Raw genomic sequence first — 27,303 nt, 5'->3', positions numbered from 1 at the left:
AGAGGCTACCTATTGGTCTGGTGATAGAGCTCTGTGGTTGAAACAGAGGCGGCACGAGACCAGGGCATCTCGACGTATGAGGGCTCGAATTGGGGGCTCGGCTAGCTAGCAGTGATGCCCTAGATGGTGTAGACGGAGGGGATTGGAGCGAGATCTTACTGTCGGCGAGAAATTGAAAAAGGCGACAAAGGTGGCTCAGATAGAGCGTTTTGGGCTCAGCAAAACAGAGCCAGGAGAGTGCAGCGATCACGATAATATGCTCGGATCGAACAATAAAGCTTTAAAGAGTGGTAGCAGTTGTTGCCAGAGCTCGAGAAAAAAGGGGGCAGTGGCTACGGAGGGAGCAAAAGCAGATACGAGATTACAAACGTATCATCTGATTAGAATGTCTACATATAAAATATATCATATCACATATTAATATGTAGATCTTACCACCGTATCAGGGTCACGTACACTGTTAAAACCGTGAGAGATAAACGAGAGTAGCGGCGAGCGACTGTGCAGAAAAAGAGAAAAGCAGCACCTCGCGACCGCGACCGCGACCTCCCCGACGAAAAAGAGAAGGGAAATATCTCTCGCCGCACCCCGCGACCGCGACCTCCCTGACGAGCGCTCTCCCCTCTCCGTCCGATGGCGTCTCAGAGCTCCACGCCCGCAGACGCCGCCGCGCCGTCGCCGGCGGCCGCAGCCACCGGGGAGGTGCCTCCGAGCGCCGCTTCCTCCACGCCCGCGCAAAACCCTGCAGCTGCCGCGACCGCGACGGCAGGGGCCACGGATCTAGAGAAGAAGATGCGCCGCGCGGAGCGGTTTGGGACGCAGGTGGTGATGTCCGAGGAGGAGAAGCGCAGCAGCCGTGCCGAGAGGTGATTGTTCTATGGATCCCCTTTCCTAGGGTTTATAGGTTTTCCTTGATAAATCCTTAATATTCAGTGGTATCTGTGTGTAGTATGTCTACTGGTGTTAAGTTAGTGTTGAAAATGTTAATTTAACCACAGTATTTGGGTAATGCCGAGCAATTAGCCTATTACTTTTAGACTTAGACATAGAATAATCCACATAGATGAGATCCAGCACTTATTTTTGGTCGTTGGGTGTATATTGTAGAGCAGAATTATTCTCTTTGGGATGGTAGGGTATTAACTTACAGTCAGTAATGTATAATGTAAGGTCTAAGCGTCATAGCTTTCAGTTCTAATACCTGTGTGCTTCAAAGGTTACACTTGCGCCTATTCACAATAGTGCAAAACAAGTGGATGATGTTGCAGTAATTCGCAAGTTTTAGGACGAAGACTATTCCCCTTTTTGTTTTACTGTGTATTATCCTGTACATGGTTGTCACGGCAGCAAGGTGAGTCAAGGCGCCTGACTACCTTCACACCTTTTAGGCGAGTATGAGGTGAGGCAAGATGTCGCCATACTCATGTGAATGTACGAGGACACTTTGAAACAAGAATGTTGAAAGGCATACCTTGATCAATATTTCAAAGAATACACGGAAAATGAAGAGAACTGGGCCACAACTCAACTCAGCCCACTGCCCCTCTCAAGCCCAAAGCCCATCTATGCACCCCTCCCTCCCCTTCTGAACCCTAATCCTACCAAGAACAGAAAGCCTCCGGATCACCAGATATGCAGCTGGTCCCCCCCCCCCCCTCTCTCCCTCTCCCTTTCTCTGTGGCGGCCGGTGAGGAGGCAGGGAGGCAGCATGGATGGTCCTGGAGCAGAGGAGGTAAGGAGGCGGCAGAGGGGAGGGGGAGGTGATGGCGGCAGACGGTCCTGGAGCGGAGGAGGTAAGGCGGCAGCGGTGGGGTTAGTTTTCCTCGGGTCCTCGGGCGCTCATACTTCCCACGGGTGCTCATACTTCCCGCGGGAGTGATTTGATTGATATGAAATTATGAATCTTTGTGCATTGCAGGACCTAAATATCTACGCCCTAGCATGAATTATAGTTGATATGTTTCATGCGCTTGCTAACTCAATTACTTGATTGATGAAACCATTTGAGCCTTTATAGTTTGGTAGTTCATGTTCACCTTGATACTGCTTGTGTAGTGCGGTGTTGAACATTATCCTTGATTTCCACCTTCCATTTCCAGGTTCATTGTTTATGATAGGCTATAGGAGTTCAAAAGCTTTAGCTACATAATTATTTTTATTCATGCCCAGCCTTTAAATACCCAAACATAATTGTAGGCAATTAGATGCAAACCTAGTAAATAAAAAATCACAATATTTTAGTTTGTTTTTTTCTAGTACTGGAGATATTTGATAAACTTTAAATATCACAGCGAGAGAAAAGAACAGCCAGTTGTATCTTGGTAATTTTGCGAGAAAAAATCACAATTTCTCATAGGGAGCTTCCTGGGTATATTGAATTATTGACTATGTTGTGAAACCACCAGTGTTTTAGATCTGAGCCATCTCTATTTTATTTCGCAGTCTAAAAGTGTTGGAAGTTTTACTTTGAGTCTGATGTTCTAACCTCAGTGAGCTACAAGTTTGAGATGTGCTAGATTAGTTTCGCCTTAGGTGGTAAGATCCGGGTAATAAAATGATGTTGTGCTATTATTGTATGCTTCTTGATCCTCTGTTCTGAAATATTATGCATATGGCATGTGTAACTTTATTATAATGCTAAATTTGTAAAATTTATTTTATATGATGAAAATAGTTTTTTTTTTGTGTTGTATTATAAATCCTACGAGCTATTAACTTTCATTTCATTAATTAAGGCAGTCAACTTATTTCTCTATCCATGAGATGACTGCGGTGATACATTTTGTCTGAGAAGGTTTTTGAAATTTACCTTTTGGGGGCTTATACTGAAACTAATTGAAGCGGTCAATTTTAAATATATAATCTATTCATTTGTGTAGTCTTTGATGTAAGTTTCACTAAAGGAGATTGAGTGATTTGACAACGGTGCTTAAAACTGAGCAAACCTGACTCTTCAATCCAGTTGAGGAAAATCATATTTCTCTGATACTGTTTGTTCTTCACTTCAATTTGATTGCAAATGCAGCTGAAAGAAGTGTCTCTATTTTTATAGTAGATCCTCTGACCTTTCGGTTTGATTCATCATACTCAAAACTTCGCATCATTCCTATTTGGCTGTTCGACTTTCCAAATGATATATTACAAATATTAAGTGTCTTTCACTTGTCTTGTGTACAAGGTTTGGGACTCGATCTTCAAATGTAAAGGAGGAAGAGAAGAAGAAGTCCAGGGCTGAGAGGTGTGTTAATACCTCTGTTTATACTCAGAAAAAAATCTGCTATAGTGTTCTAGGTTTTTCGTATGCTCCCAAGTAGTGAACTGATGCATAGTTGAACGAATGGAATTGCCAGGTTTGGCCTTGCCTCATCCTCTCCTTCTTTTGAAGAGGCTAAGAAAAAAGCTCGTTTAGAACGATTTGGTCAGGGTACAAATGTTGACAAGGCAGAAGAAGAAAAACGAAAGGCACGGGCCCTCAGGTTAGTGAATCCGGCAGCGTCATGCCATTATTGATTCTTCTCTGTGGAACTTTAACCTAGTAATCAGCTTAGCTTACACCTCTTCACAACTTTTCTAGGTTTGCAGAAACATCTAGTGGATCACCTCGGGGAAACAGCAAGGATGACTCCAAGCCGGTATGTTTTACATGGTTTTGTGAAGAACTTTTGCCTCCTGTTCCACATGATTTTGCGCAGAACTTTCACCTCCAGTTGATTCTAATAAGCTCTTTTCATCATCTGTTTGTATATGCTTAACACAGGACGCAGCCACTGTGACAGGCACAGCGTGATTGAAGCACTCTGCCTTGGGTGAGGTTAGATGTTGTTATCGTCCCATAATAATGTTTCCCTGTCAAGGCTTGCTGCTGTAGTTTACCTAACATGGAATGAATCGACTTCATTTCTTGCAGGTCTCAGATATTATCCCTGGAGATTTTGGATGAAGCAATAGTTTGTACTCTAACTACGTGAACGGCGTCATGTGTTTCCTAGTCATCTTGAGGGCTGTTTTTGTGGACTTGCTGGGCAGCGTAGCTAGGTTTGTGGATGGTTATGTACCTCTTGTTTCTCCCCGTTTGGCGACGATGATTACTTATCTATGTACTCCCAGTTGGACTAGTTAACTGTTAGAAGACAACGCAGCACTCGTTATTTTTGTATGTTTCATTTGCTTCGTGCTGCAACGAATATATGCAAAGCCATATAAGGGAGCATGGCATCTGAGTATCTGATTACGTCATGCAAGTGCGATGCAGAACAGGGTTTTAGTTACCGATCAGGGTTTTAGTTACCGATCGGAGGTCGCTCGGCGGCAACTGAAAATTCGCAATTACCATGGTAACCAGTCGAGTTTTTAAAAAATTCGGATAAAATATATTTGAATAAATTTAAAATTTAAGTATAAATTACGATTTTATCTGCTCAGTAATCAGTCAAATTGGGTCGGTTACCGAGCGGTATGGATGCGTAATCAATAATTGTGTAGTAAAATCATAAAAAACAAAAAAAAAATCACCAATAAATCATGGAAAAAATAGTATAATATCATGGTATGTTTTGTAACATTAGAAAAAAAAATTAGCATGACATTTGCTATATTTTGGAAGTTTTTAAGGCAACAAACAGAGCAATGCGAGCACGGATATATAATTGTTGCTTCGAATATATGCGTATATTACCTATGCAGTGCCTGAAATTAATAAATATATATCAAATTATCCGTAGTAAAGCTAAAAACGCAATTACATCTCATCCATCAGTACTTACCATGGTATCCATGCCACGTGCAACCTACGAGATGAAAAAAATTAGTATAATAACATGGATGGAAATAAAGTAGTTGCAAAAGGTAAATTTGCATCACCTTTAGAACCACAGCTTGGGAGGCGATTAAATTCGGCCATATTGTACTCATCGGTGGACATTAGCATTATCTGTCGTGTCAATAGCAACTCCGCCTTAAACTCAGCCCATGTTTGCTCTGTCCATGCAGAAGTGGTTGACCATTGTCCTTGTAAAATAGCATAAAACTCAGGGTCTTACCACTCATAAACCCACTGAATATGAGGCTCTGACTGAGCATCGGGGATAGGATAATGGTATGGATACGATCCAGAACTACTCTCTATACCATAGCTGTTGGAATAGCTCCCACTATCTTGTGGTCCATCGTAGCCACCCTGTATTATATGCCTTGGTGAGTAGGGATGAAAACGAACGGGAACGGTCGGGAAAACCCTCTAACCGTTTTCATTTTCACATTTTCTCTCTAAAACGGAATCAAAAACGGGAAAGCCGGAAACGGGTACGAACTCAGAAATGTCGGGATATCAAAAACGAACCAATCCAAACATAAATATGCGGGTATCAGTCAGGAACCGATAATTTAAAATAAGAACACCTATCCGTAGAACAATGGTTTCAAACATCGACGCGACACATAATTAATTCATACCAACAAAAGTAATTTATATCATACACAGATGAACCACGTAATGACATAAGTATCAACTGAAAAACAACGACCATGTCGTAACTCGAGTATTCGACATAACATACAATCACACAAAGACTAGGATTGTAGGTGCCGCAAGAGCTTGAATAACATCGGTAGGTCAGCAGCCGACTGAGACTAGACCATTGAGATCTGGTTGAACTTTGGGACAGGGGTTATGTTTGGATTGACCGGCCGAGCTTGGCATGTAGGCTACATTGTGATTTGTGAAGTTTGATCTCAATTAGAAAAACGGGAAATTCTAGATTAAAAACGAGAAATCCGAAAACGGTCGGGAAAACACCATAACCGTTTTCAATTTTCACATTTTCTCTCAAAAACGGAATCGAAAACGGATGAGAAAATATAGAAAACGGATCAGAACAGAACGAAATTTATCCCGTCCGTTTTCATCCCTATTGGTGAGGATGGGGCACCGTGGTCCTGATCCTATATGGCATGCGAGAACTAATTCTCACCAGTGAATTGCACGGGAGGAACGACAGAGGATTGGCATGGAGGAACATCGCCGCCCTGACCATCATCATCATCACTATCAGTCTTTGAGCTATTGTCCTTCGATTTTTGGTAAGTTAGACTCTTTGGGTCACTATCCATGCTCTAATTGCTTTGCACTTGTCTTTTGCCTTTACCCTTAGTCTTCTTGCTCTTCTTTGTATGCGTCATTTGCTTCTTCCTCTTTCCCATGTGTGTGTCACCAACCACTGTAGCAGCCCACTGTTGTAAGTCTAGTGTATTCGCTGTGTCTGTCACCAGGTGAGTAGGCAAGGGTATGTCGCTATCTGTGTTCTCCTCGTCAAGCTCAGGGGCTGCATTTGATCTGCTGGTCTCAATCCAGTCCCGAAGCAGATTGTTATTCTCGTTCAATGTGAGCTCCATAAGCTGTGAAATGGATCATCATCAACAGTCGACCTGATACCTGCATCCAAGTTGTTCTGTATTCTCATGTTGTAGTTGACATATACCAACTTATGGAGCTTCTTGTAACTTAAACAGTTATAAACTTTGGTGTCGATAAAAGCAAATGTACTCCAGTTCCTCTCACACCCACTAGATGAAGCGCACTGAGACACTAGGTATCTGGCAAGCATTGATAGTGTAGGTGTAGACGAACCAAACATAGACCACCATTGCGCTGCAAGTAGGTAAAGTGATATGAGGCTTGGAAAAGTAGATAAAATGATGCAATGGATAGATATGTAAAGGTTTTTGTACCAGGATGAGTCCTGCCGTCACAAGTCATCCGTGCAGCGAGAGGACCTGTGAACGAGAGAGACTTTGTCCGATATGTTTCTGTCGGTGACACAGGAACCAGGGGTCTCCGAGTCCCGAGGCCAGAACAACAGAGTGCCACGTGGCGTCCTCCCTCGGGGGATATCTCCCCGAGGTCTGAGAAGATCAAGTTCCGGGAGAGGGTGCTCGGGGCTTCGAACAGTGGCCCCCGAGCACCTAAGTTCCCCGATGATAAGAAAAGCCAAGCTCCTGGAGAGAGTGCTTGGGGCCGCGAACAGTGGCCCCCGAGCACTCGGTTCTCCGAGGTCCCAAAAAGTCAATTCCGGGAGAGAGTGCTCGGGGCCGTGAACAGTGGCCCCCAAGCACTCAGTTCTCCGAGGACCAGGAAAGGGCATATCCGGGAGAGAGTGCTCGGGGCTGCGAACAGTAGCTCCCGAGCACTCACAGTTCCCCGAGGGCCTGAGAAGTCCTTTGCCGGTGGTCCCCACAGAGGCCCAGCGGTGAAGTGTCAACTGGTGAGAGGCCCGATGCTGCATTTAAGAGGGCGCGTAGCCTGTCACTTCCAACCACTCCCCCCACGCCTGCTGTCAGTCCCTGTCACGGTCTGGCAGGGAGGCGTGGGGACATTTAATGCACGGGTCCTATCGCGCGTCATCCGGCGTGCCTCGGGATAACGTCGCAGAACTCGAGGCACCCCACTTGCCGCCCTGCTGTGTCAAACCTGCTCTGACTGGGCGGGTATGCCGGGCTACTCGGTGGCTGCCCGGTGGGCCCTCCCCGTGGCGCCCGTTGAAAAACGGCATGATGACGAACAAGACCAGACGAGGGCACGTTTTCAACCCTCCCCGTCACCTCGCGTAGCAGCCCATGATGGTTGCTTTCCATTTATGGCACCTTGAAACTCGCGCCATCCTTTCTGGGCACGCTACCGCCCCGGTGGGTATATAAGCGGGGCGGGCTCCCCGGAGAGAGATGGTTCGGGTTGAGTTGGGGTTGAGATCAAGACAACAGAAGACGAACCAGAAGAGAAGTCTCGAAGAACAAGGAGCACGAAGCTTTAGACTTAGACAAATATTCTTGTAACCCAGCAGATACTCAGAGAGACATTCTCAGAGCATTTATAGCATACACACATGAGTAGGGTGTTACGCTCAGTGCGGCCTGAACCTGTCTAAAAATCCCCTGAGCATTTACTACTTCCTGCATCTGATCATTCCACCTCCACCTGCATCTCATTTACTCCCATTTATTTCACCTACGAAGCGGGTTCAGAATCATCCCCCCGGCCGAATCTCAAAGGGGGTCTCTCCGGATCTTCGCTTGAGGAGTTCACTCTCCGACAGTTTCAGCCTTAATAAGTGCTTCTGTGGCAGTACTAACATCAATCATCCTCTCGAATGCCGCACGGAGATCTTCGAACAAGGTTGGACCCATGCCATACGCGTAATGCGTGCGGGGGTTCAAAGCGGCCGCTGCAAGTTGATGATCGAAGCATTAGTACCACAAGCATTAGAAACACAAGCATCAGTACAAATAAGATAGCAAGTGGTAGGAGTGTATTACCGGCATTCATGTAGGTCCTATTGGCTAGATCATGCATTTTGCGATCGATAAATGCCATGTACTTTTCAAAAGAATCTCTATCATTACGATACAATGCCTCATACTCCTGCTTCACAACGGTGTATCTCAGGAGCACCTCACTCAATGTTGGCACCTTGTCCTGATCAGCAAAGTGGAGGAATGCATACAATGGCTAGACGGAATCGACAACCATTTTAAGATTGTCCCACTATGGTAAGCTAGATAGGCAACTATGTGTATCTCTCCCAATATCAGAACTAATGTATCGAGACTGCTGGAACTCACTAGATGCCATCCATTGCATGAACTTATCCTTTCGGTGTAGAAAGCTATCAAGAAATAGGTAGTTCGTGCCAAATCTTGTGGCATTCCACCTCGCCAACTCTACACCAATCGCAGCCTTCATCATTTCATGTAGTTTTGAATGATTGTACAGCCATCATGATATGGACCTTGCACTTTGGATGACCATGTCGTGTTCTCTAAAATCACCAACCGATTTCAACATTAAATTTATCATGTGTGCCACACAAGGCTGCCACGCGATAGCAGGATATTCCCTTCTGAGAACCTGACAGGCCTTCTTGTAGTTGGACCCGTTATCAGTCACAATCTGCATAATATTTTGTGGCCCCAAATCATTTACCACTTCTCTTATCTCCTGCATAAAAGAATAAACCAAATAAATATGCAACAATTGAAATACTATGTTAGCAACTTAGGAAAATAATGTACCTTGTTCAAATACTTTGCATCTTGACTGTAGCCAGTCACATCTACAGACTTGTAAAAAAGTATACGACCATTGCAATATAAGAGAAAATTAATAATACTCATGTGCGTCGGTCCCGTCCACGAATCGCACATTATGGTAACACCATACTTTGTCCATTCTAGCTTCCACTTGTCAAATATTTTCTTCAATGCACTTTCGTTCTCGTCCAGATACTTACCATCTATATCCCAACCAGTTGGAGATGGTACACCCTCGCCTGTTATGGAACAAATGGTCAAATTTTAAAAAGAAAGAAATATGACAACAATAAATTCATTACAAACTTAATCACTCACCCCATTTCTGTGTTTCTTTCACTGCAGTGACAAAGAATGCATCGTCCGTCCTTCTACCAAGTATGCCTGAAGTGTGGAAAAATTTGGACCATGCCGAACCAATACCTTCCTTCACTTTCTTTCCCTTAGCACTCCATGACCCGGTGTCAATCTTCGGTTGCACAGGGGCTTTTGCTAAAGCAACATTGTAATCTCTGACACTTGGTGGTGGCTCTCTTGTTGAAGATGCTCTCCTAAGCATTCTCTTTAACACAGAGCCCCCTCTATCACTACCACTACCACCTCCATACTCATAGGACTCGCCTGCCCTCCTCCTGAACTCTTCCTCGTTCCTCGACTGAGCCATGGCACGCTGCACATGTTCCTCTTCCGTGTCCTCATTGTCGCTTGTCAAATCTACCTGAACTCTAGCTGATTCTTGCCTTCGAACCCTCTCCTCAGTCTTTCCCTTCCTCTTATCTCTTGCCCTATCCAGCTCACGTCTGAAATAATCACGCACATCTGGAGGCACCCTATCACAATATATAACATTCGATTCACATCCTGCCAAAGGTTCTTTCAACCTTGTGGCACCACTGCCTCTCTTTCCTTATGCAGTAATTGCACCTAAATCTCGGGGCCAAATTTTCCCCATGCTGCCACACCACATCTTTATCCATCATCGATTAATTAGCAATTTTTCTGTTGGAAGAAGAAAACTCGACGGTTAGCCTACTAATAAATATCTCCATACATGTTCAAATCGCTAGTCAACTCAATTGAACAAAAATTATCAAAGGTTAGCCTACTAATAAACTTATTTGAACGAATATTAGTAGCATTTGCACCTAAAATCGATAGTAAATGGCTGATTATCTTGCACGAATATTACCAACATTCGCATGTATACGGACAATTCAATGTAATAAGGTCCATAGCCGAGCGAATCAACCGCTACATGTTCCTAATCGACTACACGACGAACTGTTGCCCTTCTAACACCGCTTACCAACCATAATACACGAAAGAACGCTACTAAACGGTCCACAACCGAACGTATCACGCACTGCATCGTCGAAATACCACGCAATCTACAACTACCGACCACATATCCACGATTACCGACCGAGAAACATGCAAAATTGAAGATTATTAGCGGCTACCGAAGCTTCATCGTCGGTTACCGAACTGTGGCGAGGAGTTTCGACGCGCTCGGTGCAGACGGTTGGTTACCGCTCGGATGCGGTCGGTAACCGAGCTCCACCGTTCGACAATCGTGCCTGCGTCGCCGGATTTCCACCGGAGAGCACCAGATTCGGTCGGGCAGTCACCGGCGCTGCATCTGCTGCTGCGGGAAATGGGGTGGGGATTCTCTGCAGTGCACAGCGCCCTCCACACCGGCGCAACCTTATCCACTGAACGTGGGCCAAAACGGGCTGGATCAGTACTGTTCATTTGGCCCAATTAACAAAATAGCCCATTTAAATGAATTCCGAACTTTGCTCGCCAATTTGGAGCTCCAAACGAGATTTGTTTCGAATTTTGTTTGCATAGATACTCTTAAAATTAGCTCTAGTTTTTTATCGGATTTTTTTTTGGATTTTTTGATTTTTTTTTTAAATTGGTTTGAATTTTTTGAATTTAAATTCGGTTACTGCTCGACTTTTGAAACCGAGCCGGACCGAGAAAGTTGGTAACCATGGTTTTTGCTCGATAACCGTTGCATTTTTGAACCGTGATGCAAAGACGGTATGGACCCAGCAAGTATACATGTGCATTTCTCGGGACGGGCTGAGGAAAATTCTGGTCCTTGTTGGGACTAAATCTGCTGTCCAGGCTCGCCCAAAATAATTTGTTGGGCTCTATATCTAGTTGTATCCACTATACAGATTTTTATATATATATATTTTTAATATTTGTAAGACTACACTTCTATTTTAGGAAATGGCAGAAATAGTCTATCGTTATCTATCCATCAGGTAAGAATAAGATGTCGCTCGATGAACATGTAAGATTATGTAGGCTCCGGCGTCAGGGCATTAAAAAACTGGAGAAAGCAATGTGCCTCCTAGAGTGCGACACCTTTGTATTGTTTGTTCATTGGGTGACATCAATGTCTCGCCTAGTAAATGAACGATACATTGCTTTGGTCGAATTAATTTAATTTGCGATAGAATAAGTAATTTTTTTTGTTGTCGAATCGTTCAGTGTCATTAGATGTTTGTACAACATTTTGGATACCCGAATTTGACGTAACATATAGTTAAACACGATGATTTTAATGGGAACTGCGACATACACGGACGTTGGTATGTATGATACACGACCATTATAACTTAAATTAGTAACGTGTCATGTCTTAGTGAATGTAAATAACATGATTGCAACATCTGGTCCACTAAGTGCAACGTGGATACTTTTCCTTCCTCGCCGCTTATAGTCCTGGCTCACATGCTCGACATGCCCTATGACGCTTCCTCTCCCTTTCCGCCTCACGGGTCTCCGCCATTATGTGGTTACGCTCCTCCCTCATCTTCTGTTGCCCCTCCTAAATGCGCTTGCGTGTAGCCTCCCTCCTTTCGTCAGCTTCTATCTCATAGAAGCATATCCAAACGACGCGGTGCTCAGTGTGAAGGAGAACACATCCTCTTCGGACTGCTCAGTATACAACCATTGTAAGAAGTCATATAGTGGTGACAACAACTGCAATGAGGAATGAAATGTTAAATGGTAAATCTTAGTTATTTCTAGAGTAGTTTGGCCATAAGTTATTACCTAGCTGTAGGAGCCAATATTGGTGCTTCACTGGGGTGGATCGTACTCGTAGTTACGACACATGAAGAACCTCCTTTCATAGGTGTATGAGAACTCAAAGAACTTCATCACCCTACAAATATCTCCACCCCAGGACATGGGCACTTCGACTCCATCAGGCGTAGTATCCGACATGTACTTCTTGGGGAATGGATTAGACGCTATTTGCGTTCGAGTTTTGGAGGTTGAGGCTACTGATGTGGTTCTACATGTGGGCAGAAGATCATCTATTTATATAATAGATTCATCCTAGCTCATGGACTAAGCAGTTGATTCTGCAGGAAGGTATTGTCATATCAACTGAAAATGCTATTTTCTAAAAAGACTACTTTTAAAAATGCTACTTATGAAAAGACTACGTCTTAAAAGGCTACTTCTGAAAAACCTAATTATGAAAAGACTACATTTGAGAAGCCTACGTCTTAAAAGGCTACATCTGAAAAGTCTAGGTCAGAAAAGACTATATGAAAAGGCTAGGTTTGAAAAAGAAAGTGATGAGAATGCTAATTCTGAAAAGACTTGGTCTAAAAATGGAGTCCATGTTTATTAATATGATCAGTTGTAGTAGAAGCCTTCAATTTTATTATCATGGTTGGATATGTATAGGTAACACAAAGTTGACGGTAATATTACATTGATACAGATAGGAAAAAGTCTTCTACTGGGTGGACCAAGGATGACTCCCCTTCGTTGACGTTCTGCTTCGTGCTCAGCCTCTTCTTGCGCACATGAGTGCTTAACGCCTTTGTAGGTGTTCCTCACGCCTGTGAAGTTCAGCCTCATGTCTCCTTAGAATATCCTGCTGAAAACAATTTTTCTCCTCACGCCTCTGAAGTTCCTCGGCCTATCGTTTATATTCTTGTTCTCGGTGTTGACGTTCTTGTTGTCGCTCGTGTTGTGTCTCCTACCTCAGTCGTGCTTCCTCCATCCTAATCTCATACTCGCATTTTATTTCAGCCTCTTTGATGTAGCTCCTACAGTATGTCGGCCTAGCAAGGTTGACCAATTCCTTGAAACGACAAGGCTTAGGATAATAAACCCAAAGTTAGAAGTGATGTATTGAAGGTATAATTAGAAGGTGTGGACAAAGGTAAAGAGAGAGACACACCATGAAATCGTCGTCAAGCTCCGGACACATAAACAATTGCCTACCAAAAGTCTAGACCTCGAAGGACGTTGACATTCGAGCTCGATCGCCACACCTGCATAATAGACGCTCGTGCCATTATGGCCATCCCATAGGGTGGTTCCTCTAGGAATCCATAACGACCTGTTTCGAGGCTCATCGAACTGGTAAACGAAGTCTGGATACACGCGATGTGTCTGCACGTTGGACCAAGATGGTTGTGCAACCAAACTAAGTTAGACAAATAAAGAAAGAAAGTAATTAACAAATACGTGCAAAGCTTAGAGCTCTTACCCTCCGTCTGCACCACAACGATCCCATTGTTGGACCGTCAACGCCGTCCATAGGGAACTGGTAGGCGCTATTGTTCACAACAGACCTGCCAATGGCGATGCGCTCGTAGGACCACATTTGAAGCAATAGAGGACACCCAATGAGAGTGGCGTTGTCATCCGTCTTCGTGCATACGTCGCACAAGCTGTGGTATGTCATAGTCAGCACATTAGAAGCCCAACTGTACTACAGGACCTCCCCCAGGTCGGTGTCCATCACCTCTCTGACTTAGGGGAGTATGCTCCTCGAGACTGTGTTGTTGTGGGTCTTGGTGAATATGACCTACCTAAACAACCACAAGAGCTACACCTCCAAGTGGTGGGACACGTTCTCGTCGCCTGATAGTGGGTGGATGTTGTTTGCTTGTCAAAAAAAGAAACAATTACAAATATCTTCATCTGTTAGTAACATACAAGTCGCTATATCAAACATATCTAAATCCTACATCTACTACCATAGTTTTACCTACACTATGTCTAAATCCTACATCTAATACCTAACATATGTCTAAATACTATATCTAATTGCTAAACTATGTCTAACACTAATTCTAAAACTAGATCTATATTCCAACCTATGTATAGCGGCTATCCTATCGGGTTTGTAAAAAAATCATCGATCTAACCTCTAATCTATATCAAAACCTAGCGCTAGTGGCTATCCTATCAGATTTATAAAAAACAGATAAAACAAATATACCTCTTTACTTCGCTGCAAATTCTCCTCCCCTCTCGCCCGAGTTCGAAGCAAATAGGGCGCTGACGTAGGCAGGACGACGCCGATCGAATTATATACCTAAAAGATCTCGCCCACTGTTTGGACAAGACCTTTTGGATGAACCCGTAGACGTCGTAGCAACAAAAACCCCATTCATTCAGCGGACAAGACGTTAGGAAAAACCATTTAATATGCTCTGACCACCGAGCTTTATAAGGTATCGCTCGATAAATGGATGGCAGTATATATAAAAAATCCCATTATACATACATACAACAACAGAGTCTTTTAGTCTAAACAAGTTGCGGTAGGCTAATCTCGTTGTATACATAACTGAAAGAAAAAGAAACAAGGAATACATTTGTTGTAAACAGTGTGACTCCTCCCGAGTATGACAATACAACCACATGAGCAGATCTTATTCCATTTTATAAAGATACTACCCTAAACAACACTACGAACGTCACTCCGCTGCTAGTGGCCGTAGAGCTCCCGGTGCGCGACAAGCTCCGACTTCCGCTCGATCGTGTAGCGCAGCTGCTCCTTCACCCGCCGCAGCGCCAGGAGAACGGACTCCACGTCGCAGTGCGGCTTCGGCGCGCCCGTTTCCGCGGCGGGCTGGGGCTGCGGGTTGGCTAGAACGATCGCAAGCTTGTTCTCCTCTTGTTCTTCCTCGTGAGTCCCTGCCTGGGGATCTGCGGTTTGCGCCTCCTTGTATTCCTTTCTTGAATCATCGCCCGCTCCTACAACGAGCTGAGGGTCTACCAGCACCAGCGCTAGCCTGTCCCTGTCATCGTCATCGTCGCGGGAGTCTTGTTCTGATTTTACAGAGAAATTGGAAGCATCAAGGTGGTGCCTGGCGCAAGAAAACATTAAATGAGTTATATATATTGCAATGAGTGAGAAAGGAATTGCCAAGATAGCTGCACAAATACAGTTTCTTAGCAAGGTTTTCTCTAAATATTCCCATGCCCATATCCTATGTTGTTACATGTGAGTGTTGTGGTTTTTAGTAACACTGCCACCTTCTGCTCATTTTCAGTTATGTTTCGCAAGTGCATGATGATTTTATACATCTATATTAACATTGGCTGGCGTGACAAGGGAAATTCTAAGGTTGGTTCGCTTCAGTCTATGTGGCGTGTAATGCCAGACAATCCTTCCACCTCCTTTCCTATCCTAAAAGGCAATCATTCTGTTCTAACGCAAAGGGAAGCACTAATTGTGTCCTCGATACCTAACATGGTGAAAGATGCCTATTGAAGCTAGCCGGCAGGAGCTTCAAAAAGGAAAATATTAAGGAGGAATTCTTTGTCCAAATTCTAGCTGGAGGAAAGGCAATTTCTCTTGAGAAAAGATAAGAAAAAACTCCGGAAATAACTATTATGTAAAGAAAATTAACCCCTAAAGCAATATAGCTAGTATTTAACTTTCAACCAACAAAGTACTTGTTGTCATCAGTTTATCTGTATGCGTACCTATCTGAATCATGATCACCGGCACTCTCCCCAGAACTGCAGTAGTTGTAGGTGCCCCCAAGATCCTTGCAAGGGCTGGCCTGGGATTGCTCGGACACAACTGAGCACCAGCTCCCGTCCTGGGAGGAGTTCACCTGATTGCAGGAACCGGCGGAGGAGGCCCCGGCACTGTCAGCGTCTCCGGGAGGGCCAGACCGTGCAGAACCAATGCTGCTCAACGAGCCATGATTGTTCCTCTCTAACTCCGGCTCCTGGTGACCGGAGCGGCCATTGGAGGATAGCGACCCGATGGAGCCGTCCGAGAGCTCCACGTCCAGGATCTTAAGGGACTCCAGCTTCTTGATAGCCTTCCTGAGCCTCCTCTCCGCTTTGTTCCTCACCTTGACCTCGTCGGCGAGCTGCTTCTCCAGCTCGTCCAGCTGCAGCGGAATCAACCATCAAACTAACATTCAAAAGGCAAAAATCTCAATTGGAATGTGAAGCAATAGCAATACGGGATGTGTGTGTGAGAGAAAGTAAGATAAGATACCCTTCTGGTCAGTTGGTCGGCCTCCTCCTTGGCAGCCTTGGATGCCACCCTCTCTGCGAGCAGCCTTCCCCTCAGGCACTCCAACGTCCTCGTGCCACCACCACCCTCCCCACCCCCACCACTCACCCTGCAATCAATGCAACAAAACACAAACGCAGAAACAAGTCAGGAATTGATCCTTTCATAGGATACCCATCAGCCAACAACAAGCAGCTCAAGAACTGATCCTTGCTAGCCAGAAACCAAGTAGCAATCCAAGGAACAGCGTAGGAACCGATGCTGCAAAAAGAAACTATCCAAGAACGCAAGCAACTCTAGCAAATTGTACCGACCTGCATTGCATGGTCTGCGCAGCCATTTCTCCTATCCTTCTCGCATCCAAGCTTGGCAGGGGAGGGATGTGCGATACCAGCTTGTGCTTGTGCTTGTGCTCGGGCTCTGGTTACCTAGCACTAGCAGTAATCCTCACCTTGTGACGGCGGCTTTGGGCGCTTCTGCTGCGTGCGCCTCTGCTTTTAAGCTCGCGCGGCAGGGGAGGGTGCAGCGCAGCTGAACTGGAGGAGGCTTGAAGTGGAAGGTGTCAGCCGTGAGGCAGGGGGAGTACTAGAAAAGAAGCATGGATTTTTATGACCACAGGAGCCGGTTTTGTCCGTGACCGCCACCCGTGAGGTGCATTACTGGCGTCACTGGGAACATCGCTCTCTTTCACTACACTGCAGTACATTCTTCAGTTACTGCATTTCCCCTTTTTTTTCTTTTACTTCTGTGTCTCTGAAAATCTACCGACGTCAAAAGACACGCGCAGAACTCTTTTTTTTCTTGCTAAGAAAAGAGAAAAAATATATAAAGTCTTGAATGCAACGTTGCAGCAGTCACTTGAGATTGTGCGTTGAACTCAAGATATACTTGGCACCTGCCAAGTGCCAAGACACAAGCCCTAACCCAACAAAACTTGCAAAATAGATGGTACAGTAAAAGCAATACTGTACTTACCCGTATAATTAACAAAGAGACGGTCTCAGGGGACATGTGGCCATGTGGGGCTATCACCGGCCTTGCAACCTGCAATCCTGATTCTGCAATGTTGTAAGCGAGAGAGGAGCGGAGGGCAGAAAGGAAACCACGTGAAAGCCAGATCCTGCTGGTGCATTCAACCCGCTTGTTGCCCGGCCCCATCGCCTTGTGTCCTCTTGCTGCATTTTCTTTTCCTCGTGGTTTTTAGCAGCATATGAATTCCCAGCAGCCACCGACTTCTCAGTTGTTTTCTTTTATAAAAAAATATCTAGAAGAATGTTTTTCTTTTGAGAATAGAAATTTTATTAATTCTCATCGTTATATTAAAATGATATAGCTATACAAGAGTTTACTTCTAGCTTTTTGCATAACTAAGATGCATATAGCTCATAAAATAAAATAAAAAAGGTACATAACACAAAGAGTATTCTCTGTTACAGGTGGAACTGATCTGGACGAATGTACGTAGTACGTACCATTATATGGAGGACCAGGACAAAAACGCTTCGAGTGTCCTTGTCGCCCTGCCTCACAAGCTGCCTGTGCTGCTTCTGCGATTTGAACTAAACTGACTCCGAGTGATAACCGACAAGATGTGCAGTATTAACAATGACATTTGAGCTGTCGTCTCATGTGGCTCTCAAATACACTATAACAATATTCCCTAAAAAAAACTAACAATATAAGCATGAGAGGAGCATGCAGAGTTTGGTGAGACAAGCATAGACATACGGTGTGAGCATACCTTCCATATCAAATGTTGCGAGGAATTCGCTGGCGCTGCGCTGACGAGAATGAGATCGGCACCGCCCCAACTTGTGTCTTTCTGAGGCATGAGTGATTTGTGAATGTGCATGTACTTTAGAGTGCGTTTGGTTGCCTGTACTAGCCCGCACCTGCATGGGACGGTGCAGAACTAGGTTTCATTCAAGCGTTTGGATGCCCGAATAAGATGAACTCATACAGAATGAGGTGATACATATGCCTGAAATATCCCCACGAGATGATGTACCGTTCGTCCGTCAAAATCGCTGCACAACTCCGTCAGGTTCGTTGTGTGAACAGTACTCCCATATGAACGGCACCAGAAAATCAGTGCTGTTCTAAAAATTGGTATTTTGTTGCTCTAAAAATTCTAGAATTTTTTGTACATGTTCTATAATTTATGTACAACTCATTTTAATTGAATCCACCTAAAACACTTATGTTAAATTTAAACTAAATTTCACAAAAAATACTACTTTATAATTTCTAATAATTTTTAGTGCCTCAAATAAATTATTAAAAATCTGAGAAAATTCATTAATATTTCTCCTATGTGATAGATTAATTTCTATAATTATTACTAGCCCTAAGTTATATAGTAAAAAAAAGTGAGTCACTTTGTAATACTCTATTTATATGTTTTTTTTTGTCATTTCATATAATAATAACAAGCAAAAAATTATTATTTTTATAATAATTAAGTTATACATGGATATAATATATAGCTTTTAAGCAACTAAACATATTCTCATATCATCTCATATTTCTAACCAAACACATTCTCATATCATCCTATGCATCCAACCAAACACATTCTCATACCATCTCATAATCTAACCAAACAACCTATTTATACTACCCCATCTAGAACCATTTCATTTAGGATGATCTTATCTCATTCAAGTTCCTTCAACCAACTAAGCACTACCTTACATTCTTGTGCTGCTACAGGAGCTGCTGCTGTTCTTGTACAGTACGAAAATTCCTCCATCCACTAGCTTAACAGTCATGAAAGCGCGAATAATGGGCAGGAAGGAAACAGACAGAGAGCTGCGACATTTCTCATGGGATCATGCCAGGCTCCGTACAGTGTACCACATAGGGTCCTAGGGCAGTTGCCACAGCAGGATCTTTGACACCATGGTTAGAATATAGCTTTAAGCAGTAAAAAATTATGCTTTGAAAAGCAACAGTTAAAGAAAGTAAAAAGAGATCAAAGTAGAATGACAAAGATGACGAGATGGGGACTGTACCTGCTCCAAGAACTCAACCAGATTCCACTGGAAATGGTAACTTCTGGGTACTGCAGTGCAGTAGTATTCTTCCACTGCTGGTTCACTGCCCTTTTTCCCGGCATGATTACTACGAAACGGTGACCATCTTTCCTGATCTGGGAGTGGTGCTTTTGCGCCGAGACTGACGATCGATGATGATGATGACGACGCTTCTTCGGCAAGTGAATGCAAGCACACATAGCCCATGCACAAAGGACGCAGCTTCTGTAGTCCCTCACCGCTGGTTATTACAGTGGCCTGCTGGGAGGTGTATCACGTGCACAAGATATCAGTATCCACATGCATAATACCACCAAAACCATTCAAAATATTTTGAATGGACAATTGGACATAATTAGCCAATGGCCAGGTTTCGATCCCGACCATTTTCCTAGAAACATACAAAATGTAGAGATAAAGCCAAAGGGAAATGAAGTGACAAAAGTTCCCCCTGATCTGTCTTGATGCCTGTTTTGTTTGTGGTAACTTGTGATGGCTCTACTTCTAGGCACTCTGTGCTCCTAATCATGAAATACCCCACCTCTCAAGCTATGTTTTTTTTTCTGTGTGCGCTCAGATGGGAATACAAGGCTGTACACTATGATTAAAGAGATGTGGTGATTATACTCACTTAGCTTCACTTGAACTCCAAGGCTCCAGGGTGAGATGGACCACACATCAAAGATTACAAGGCTGCACATAGCCTGTGGCCTGCTTCAAAACATCTCATCAAAGTCGCCACCAGTGATGTTATCACATTGCCTCGTTTGCACAGTCAGTCACTGCATGTGGAGATCAGTGCAGCTTTCAGCCTGTGAAGTTTTAGCATGTGAGCCCTGGGCACAAAACAAAATAAAAGTGATGGCTTTCTGGTAGTAAGGCCAGAACATGTTGGATGCAAATCAGAGAACTGCTTGCGTGCTTTTCCTTTTTGGAGTTCATGAGTGTTAAGTTTGTATAAATTGCACAAATGATGAATGAATACATTGAAGCCCAATGGGCACTATATAGAGAGGTGGATGGGGGGAAACCCTAGACTAGGAGATGACTTTTATAACCTTAACAATGAGCTGGGCAATAATGAAGTAGAATGATCCAAGCATGTGAACCGTGATCCACAGGCACGAGGGCACTAAAAGACAGATCTTGTCGTGCTAGCTCTTTGCGGTTCTGATTCTAATGCCAGGATAGGATAGGATAGGGGACATGCAAAGCAGGACGGAGAGAACAAACGTTGAGGAAAACATGATGGATTGTACAACAATACAGTGTATTCTACTTCTTTATACATAAGCTATGGTGTTGTCTATAGAGTAAATACTGAATACAGTAGGTTAATGTTGCAAGTTATAACCTTTATTCACTGGATCCACAGCATTAAAGCAACTTTTGTTGATGAAGTGAATAATGTTCTGCACATTGCTTGGTTGGTATTCGATCCAGGACTCGGGTACCGCTGATGGCTGCAGTCCTGAAAATGCAAATTAGATTGCCACTGCTTCCAAAGTTTTTATATCTGAAATTACCTGTTGCTTTGGTATATGTTGTCTTGTAAAGAAATAGAGTTTAAGGCCAGCTTTCAGTTCAAAAGGTTCAGATAAGAAGATCCTGGAAGGATGCTCTCATTGGATCCAATTCCCATGTTTATTGGTCCTACGAAATTTAGTTAATCAATCAAATCAATATGACCGACCACACAGTCGAGTGATGTGGTCCAAATAGCTCTAAAAGTATGGTATCCTCTCAGGCATGATAATCACATCTCAACTATTAGATCTATTGAATGCCATCAATATAACTTGTCTTCATCTAACACTGGTTGAGGACAAGCTCCTTTCTATCATTCAACCCAATTAAACAATCAACAACCAAGTTTATTTTTTGTGGCCCGCTTGTTTGATGCATCTGCAGCAACAAAAAAACATGCAGACCATTGATCCCTTCAATTCCAACTACACCCAGGAACCTTCTCCAATCCAACTCCCCACATCATGCTCCTTATGATCTCAGTTTCTTCCCATTTCCCAGCATTTGAGTATAAATTAGCCATTACAATGAAATTACCAGTGTTCTTAGGCTCAATCATAAACAATCAATCGAACACAACTCGACCGAGCTCAACATCACCAACTTCTGCTGCCCCATTAAGCAATGCACCCCAGACCTTTGCATTTGGTTCCAAGGCATTTTGTTGACAAGCTCAACTGCATCCTTTAGCATCCCTGCACGGTTGAGTACAGAAACCATGCGAGCGTATTGCTCCATCACCGTAGTGATACCAAACACAACCTGCATGGAGTCAAAAACTTTACGAGCATCAGCGACCTTGCCAGCATGAGCACAAGCAGTAAGCACAGCAGCGAAAGCTATGGTATCCAGCCTAGTGCCAGAACTGATCATCTCATTGAACAGACGCAATGCGTCCGCGACTTCTCCATGAGCCGCTACAGCTGATATGATTGATGCCCACACAACTTTGCTTCTGTCACCAATCAATTCAAACACCTTCCTAGCCCCATCAAGAAATCCAGCTTTTGAGGAAGCATCGATCAATGCACTCACAACACTGATGCTCTGATCATAGTTGTTTCTGATCACATACCCATGAGCTTGCTTTACTCCCTGTATATCTGCGAACAAAGGAACTGAAGGAATGATGATTGAAAATGTGGTTGAATTAGGTAGTATGCTAGAACCAATCATCTCATGCACTAATCCAAGCACGTCGGACCGGCGGCCATTTTGAACCAACCTAGCAATCACTGCGTTCCAAATGCTGATTCCTTGAGCATTTGCTCGGCAGAAAAGCTCCTTCCCTCGTCGACATGCTCATGGTTCATGTACCCAGTAATCATGGCACTGCAACTGACTACATCTTTCTCAGGCATCCTTTCGAACAACTCTCTTGCATACAGCAACCGACCACATTTGGCGTAAAAACAGACGATAGGGTTCCACATTGCGACGTCCATGTCAAGTCCGTTCTCGGTAGAAAGCTGGTGCACACGAACACCGAAATCAACAGCCTTGAGGTGTGCACAAGCATGCAACACACTTGTCACCGTGACACTATTCGGTCCTACACTGCCACCAGCATGAACCCGTGCAAACTCCTGGAACAGTTCCAGGCACTCCCGGTACCACCCTGCACGAGCGTACGCTGATATCAGCGAGTTCCAGGACACGACGTCTCGCCGCGTCATTTCATCGAACACTGCCCGAGCGGAGCGCGTGTCCCCATCGCTGGCATACTCAGTGATGAGCCCATTGGACACGAATATGTCGGTCCCGAAGCTGCGCAGGAGCGCGACGGCGTGGAGCTCCCCGGCGACGAGTGAGGAGAGCGCCGGTCCGGACGCGGCGAGGGACTTGAGGAGCGCGGAGAGCGTGATCTCGTCGGGGAAGATGCTGGAGGCGGCGAAGAGGCGGACCGCTGCGGAGGGATCGGGCGTGTGCAGCGAGAGCGCGATGAGGATGGCGTTCCAGGCGAAGAGGTTGGGCTGCGGGATGGCGTCGAACACCCTGCGTGCGCCGCGGGAGCAAAGGGAGATGAGCTTGGAGGCGAGGAAGTTGGACGGCGTCACAGAGAGGGCGACGAGGCGGGCGTGGAGCTGGCGGCCGGCGGCGAGGTGACCGGAGTCCGCGCAGAGCTGGATGAGGTGACCGTATAACCGAGGGTCCGGCGGCACGGTGGTGAGCCACGACGACAGCATCATTCGCTTGTTCATCAACGGCTAGCGTGGGTGATTGAATTCGGCTTTGCTATACCGCTTTAGAGCATCTCTAACTGAGCTCTCTTTCCACCTCTATTCTATATTTTAAAAAAAACGCTGAAAATCGGTCTCCAATCAATCCCTATCCGGCCCCTTTCATTTGAGGAGCCCTTAAATCTCCTCCCTCACCCCCTACATCTAGAGGTCCCTCATCCAACCCCTCATCTGGCCCCTCACCCGCTCCGTCACGCCCGCGCACGGCCCCTCCCGCACCGCCGCACTACCCCACGTTTGCCCGCCCACACTTCCCCGCACCTGCTCGCCCGCCCACACTGTGCCGTCGCCTCCTCACCTGCCCGCCCGTGCCATGGAGGCGTGGAGAGAGGGATCTCGAGGAGAGGGAGGTCGGGGAGAGAGGAGTGGGGAGAGAGAGGGAGCTCTGGCCGGTGTTGGGAGAGAGGCTCTGGAGAGAGAGGGAGAGAGGGGAGAGAGAGGAGAGAGAGTTACCAGATATTAATAAAATAGATATGATTTGAATATATGGGGTCAAATATGAGGGGTCGGTTAGAACGCGCTGAGAAGTAGAGGATGAGTCCCTAAATAAGAGAAATAGGGGATCAAATATGAGTAGTCGGTTGGAGATGCTCTTAGCATGATTAAATTATTGTAGCTATTGTTTACATAGGTCTTGTGTGTGTATATATATATATGTATGTATGTATGTATTATATATATATATATGTATTCGTGTGTATACATAAGTATACATAATTTTTTTAACTTTCTGAAAATAGCGAAAGAAATAATAGTTACAATGATAAATCGACTGAAATAATCTAAAATGTAAAGGAAAATATCAAAAACTCAAAAAAAATATGAAACAAATTTAGTTATGTTCGTATTAGTGTCATCTACATGTTAAAATTGAGATGTCCAAAAATGATGAATCCATTTTTTTAGTCTTCTTTTGTTATACTCTGTGCAAAAAATAAAACGACGCGACGTAGGTGCACTAATCTTCCCAGTTTCATTCAAATTTCATAGGGTATTCTATTTTATAAGACCTTGTTTGGAAGTAAAGGAGGAAAACCCAAGAAATGAAATCCGCTAGGGAGACTTAGAGGTCACTTTTTGGGGGATTTCTGCCTAGGGGTTATATTCACTGCCATTGTTTGAAAATCGAAGGGGAGAAATTCCCCCGAACAACAATGGTCCTATAAAATCAAAGAAAAATCAGAAAATTTTAATAAAATGAGAACCTCATTGCAAGATCATTTCTATCGACGATCGGTAAAGTCAATTATATGAATGCTTGTATAAAGCAAGGATACCTGCTGGTTAACTTATGTATCAAAGATAGAGACACTAGTTGTTATAAAAGTTCAGATCTTTCTTAGAATAATAGCTTTACACCTTATTTGCCTTTATTAATCTCAGAAAAAGACGATTATAACTAGAGTTTCTTTAGATCCAATATTAAGCGTCTCGGCTAGTTCTTTCATGTTCTAGGTCCTGAAGTTCCTGCCAGATGAATTTGTCGTAGTATGACTATATCATGGATCTCAATGGATGTCTGTAACAGCTCAAATTTGCTACATAAAAAATTTCTCAAGAAATAAAAAAACCTAAAGTCTCTTTTTGGTAATCAAATGAGTGAAATAAATGGATTAAAGAAATTTAAGAGGAAATAGATAAAGAAAAGAGAAGGAAAGGGAAAAAGATCCCCGGGCCCAACCTCTCTCTTTCTCCGTCAACCAACTCTCTCCCCCCTTCTTTTCCTCGGTCTAGCCCGCCCCTCGCCTCCCCGACCCAGCTCGACTCTACCCCCCCCCCCCCCCCCCGGCCTCCCTCTCTTCTTCTCTCTCTCTCTCGGTCCAACTGTTCTGGCCTGCCCTCCCTTTCTATGCTCAGCGCTTGTCAGAATTGTCCAAATCGCACACAGCTTAATTGACAGTGTCGGTTGTCTATAAAGATAAGAGCTAGCAGACACCCGTTATTTGACATGTCGAGTGCTAACACTCATCTAAAAACATCCGTCGTAACCACTATTCAATTAAAATGAGAGTAATTCTAGTAGTCCTGATATATGCTCAATAAAGTCTAAGATCACAGCATATATCGTTTACAACATAATTTCATCATAAGATATGAATAGAGTGTAAAGGTTTAACTTATATTACATACATTGTTCACCATACTAGTTTCTACTTAATATTAGAGTTTTCATACGTAGCAGAAAGTATTAATAAACAAAATATCGGTGGCGCCATTTCCCAAAAGGCACCACCAGGATTAGTTCAGACAGACATCCTCTACTCATATCCATCGCCATCTTCGATGGGATAGAAATATCCATACACTAGTTTGTCGTTACCTGTAACAATTTAATGGCAACACCCTGAGTACGAAGGTACTCGCAAGTCTTACACAATATGAGTATATACTATTCCTGACTCCAAGGATAATACATTTAGTTGAATAGCAAAGAATAACCACAAGGTTAAGTTGATTTAGCGAAAAGCACTTTAATCAATATAATAATATGAACAATTGATATTGATCGACAATAATCAAAACCTACAAGAATGTAAACTTGCTCAACTCAACTAATATCAACAGATGCTTCTTCTAAATGCCCACATACTTTCCATCCCACCAACTGAATGAATTTCTACGATGATGACCAATGGACATTAAGCATGCTTATGATCAAGAGCGCGGCTATTAGAATAGTTCTTACACCCTGCAGGAAAGTACTTCTTTACCCACATAATACGAGACCATCCTCTTGGCACAAATGATAACTTTCTCAATTAAGGCCCGACTGATTGGAACATGCACCTCTCGTTACGAAGGTCAGTTAGGTCTACTCCCAGAGCAACCTAGATGCCTCTATAAGCCCGCCCGCTCACACCATAGACATTCAAGCCAAAGGGTCACAACTACAAAAGATATTTGGCTCATCTTTATTATATTCGGATATATGGAGAGTATGAAAAGTGCTTAAGCTAACGACACCAACGATCAGTGCTTAATCGACTCAAACAGGCCCATGTCATTCGTGACTCTTTTCCTGAACTACCCCTATCACCCGCTCAAATCTCATCTCACCTCATCATACTCATCATCGAAACTTATCAATCTTGTGAAACACTGATTGAGAGCCCTATAGTTCACAAACGATGGATGAACTACCACTCGACTTCTACCGGTAACCTATGCATTGCCAAGTATTTTAGATAATTTTTAAGTTAGACATTAACATGGTTATCCCCAAGTTACAAGTATTAAGATCATCAATAACCAGATAGGGATAAATGCAACAAGATAGGTTCTACCCGATTCCCAACATCGACTAGCTAAATATGCATATACGACATATAACAATATCTAGCATATTGACCAATAATTCACCAAAATATAGAAGACATATGATAGATGCTCGCCTGATGCTTCTTGTTCTTCACTCATAAATTCCACGGGTTCAACTCCGGGTTCAAGCACAAGACTCTCTGAAACGTCATTTTCTAATTAAAGGAATGAGGCATCGCAATGTGGATTGATGATATGCGATGAGAGACGCTCCACAATGCAAGACAATTTATGGAGGTTCAATGCATCATGTCATGAATCTATATCATCAATGATTTTTTTAATTTGGGTTATTGTTAATCGTTTAACATTTCCTAGATTAATTAAGTTTAAACCAAAACTTAATCCTAAAGAGAAAGTTTAGTTATGTATAACAAAAGAGTGAGTATTTTTAATGAACATGGCAAAATATAACAAGATTAATTGGTTTCACCAATTTTGGACTTACCAACAATTAATTATGAATTATTAAAGATTAAACACATATCATTAATTATATGAAATTGCAATACATATTTCATGGCTCCTAGCATTTTTAAGAAGTAGAGTATGACCACATGAAGCTAACAAAAGTGGTTTCATCATTATTTTTTTTGGAGCAAAAATCATTTTCCTATGGGTTTTACAAGTTTTTCGTCGATTTAATAGTGTAACAAAAAAAACTATTTCACAATTTCTGGGATTTTATCTGAAAACGAATTGCCCTAAACCTTTTTGCACCGGGGGCTAGATAGCTCTACACATGGAAGTGCGGCTGAGCTGTTGACTCCGATCAAAATGGCCTTGAGGC

The 27,303-nt window shown here is 43.7% G+C and overlaps 2 protein-coding genes and 1 pseudogene across 4 annotated transcripts; 1 reads left to right on the top strand and 2 right to left on the bottom strand.

The window, feature by feature from the left end:
• The first annotated feature begins 479 nt into the window (after positions 1-479).
• On the top strand, positions 480-4,156 carry LOC133916366 (protein MODIFIER OF SNC1 11-like). Of its 3 annotated transcripts, none has more exons than XM_062360007.1 (6): positions 480-866; positions 3,179-3,238; positions 3,351-3,476; positions 3,575-3,632; positions 3,758-3,806; positions 3,908-4,156. In XM_062360007.1, exons 1-5 carry the CDS (start codon positions 634-636, stop codon positions 3,785-3,787), a joined length of 507 nt encoding a protein of 168 aa, XP_062215991.1. In that variant the 5' UTR covers positions 480-633; the 3' UTR covers positions 3,788-3,806; positions 3,908-4,156. The 3 variants fall into 3 exon arrangements, with proteins under 3 accessions (XP_062215991.1, XP_062215990.1, XP_062215989.1); XM_062360006.1 differs by having other exon boundaries at positions 3,758-3,818; XM_062360005.1 differs by having other exon boundaries at positions 481-866; positions 3,758-3,811.
• A 10,458-nt stretch (positions 4,157-14,614) lies between these two features.
• On the bottom strand, positions 14,615-17,979 carry LOC133916365 (uncharacterized). Its single transcript, XM_062360004.1, has 6 exons — positions 17,866-17,979; positions 17,369-17,657; positions 16,708-17,146; positions 16,376-16,502; positions 15,847-16,265; positions 14,615-15,224 (listed from the first exon to the last, which is right to left on the bottom strand). The coding sequence occupies exons 3-6, from the start codon at positions 16,731-16,733 to the stop codon at positions 14,843-14,845; spliced, it is 954 nt and encodes a 317-aa protein (XP_062215988.1). The 5' UTR covers positions 16,734-17,146; positions 17,369-17,657; positions 17,866-17,979; the 3' UTR covers positions 14,615-14,842.
• Positions 17,920-23,198, bottom strand: LOC133916364 (pentatricopeptide repeat-containing protein At2g37310-like; annotated as a pseudogene).
• Between the last annotated feature and the right edge of the window lie 4,105 nt (positions 23,199-27,303).

This window comes from Phragmites australis, chromosome 4 (genome assembly GCF_958298935.1).
Source record: "Phragmites australis chromosome 4, lpPhrAust1.1, whole genome shotgun sequence".
NCBI lineage: Eukaryota > Viridiplantae > Streptophyta > Magnoliopsida > Poales > Poaceae > Phragmites > Phragmites australis.
This window is presented reverse-complemented; position numbering and strand designations above follow the sequence as displayed.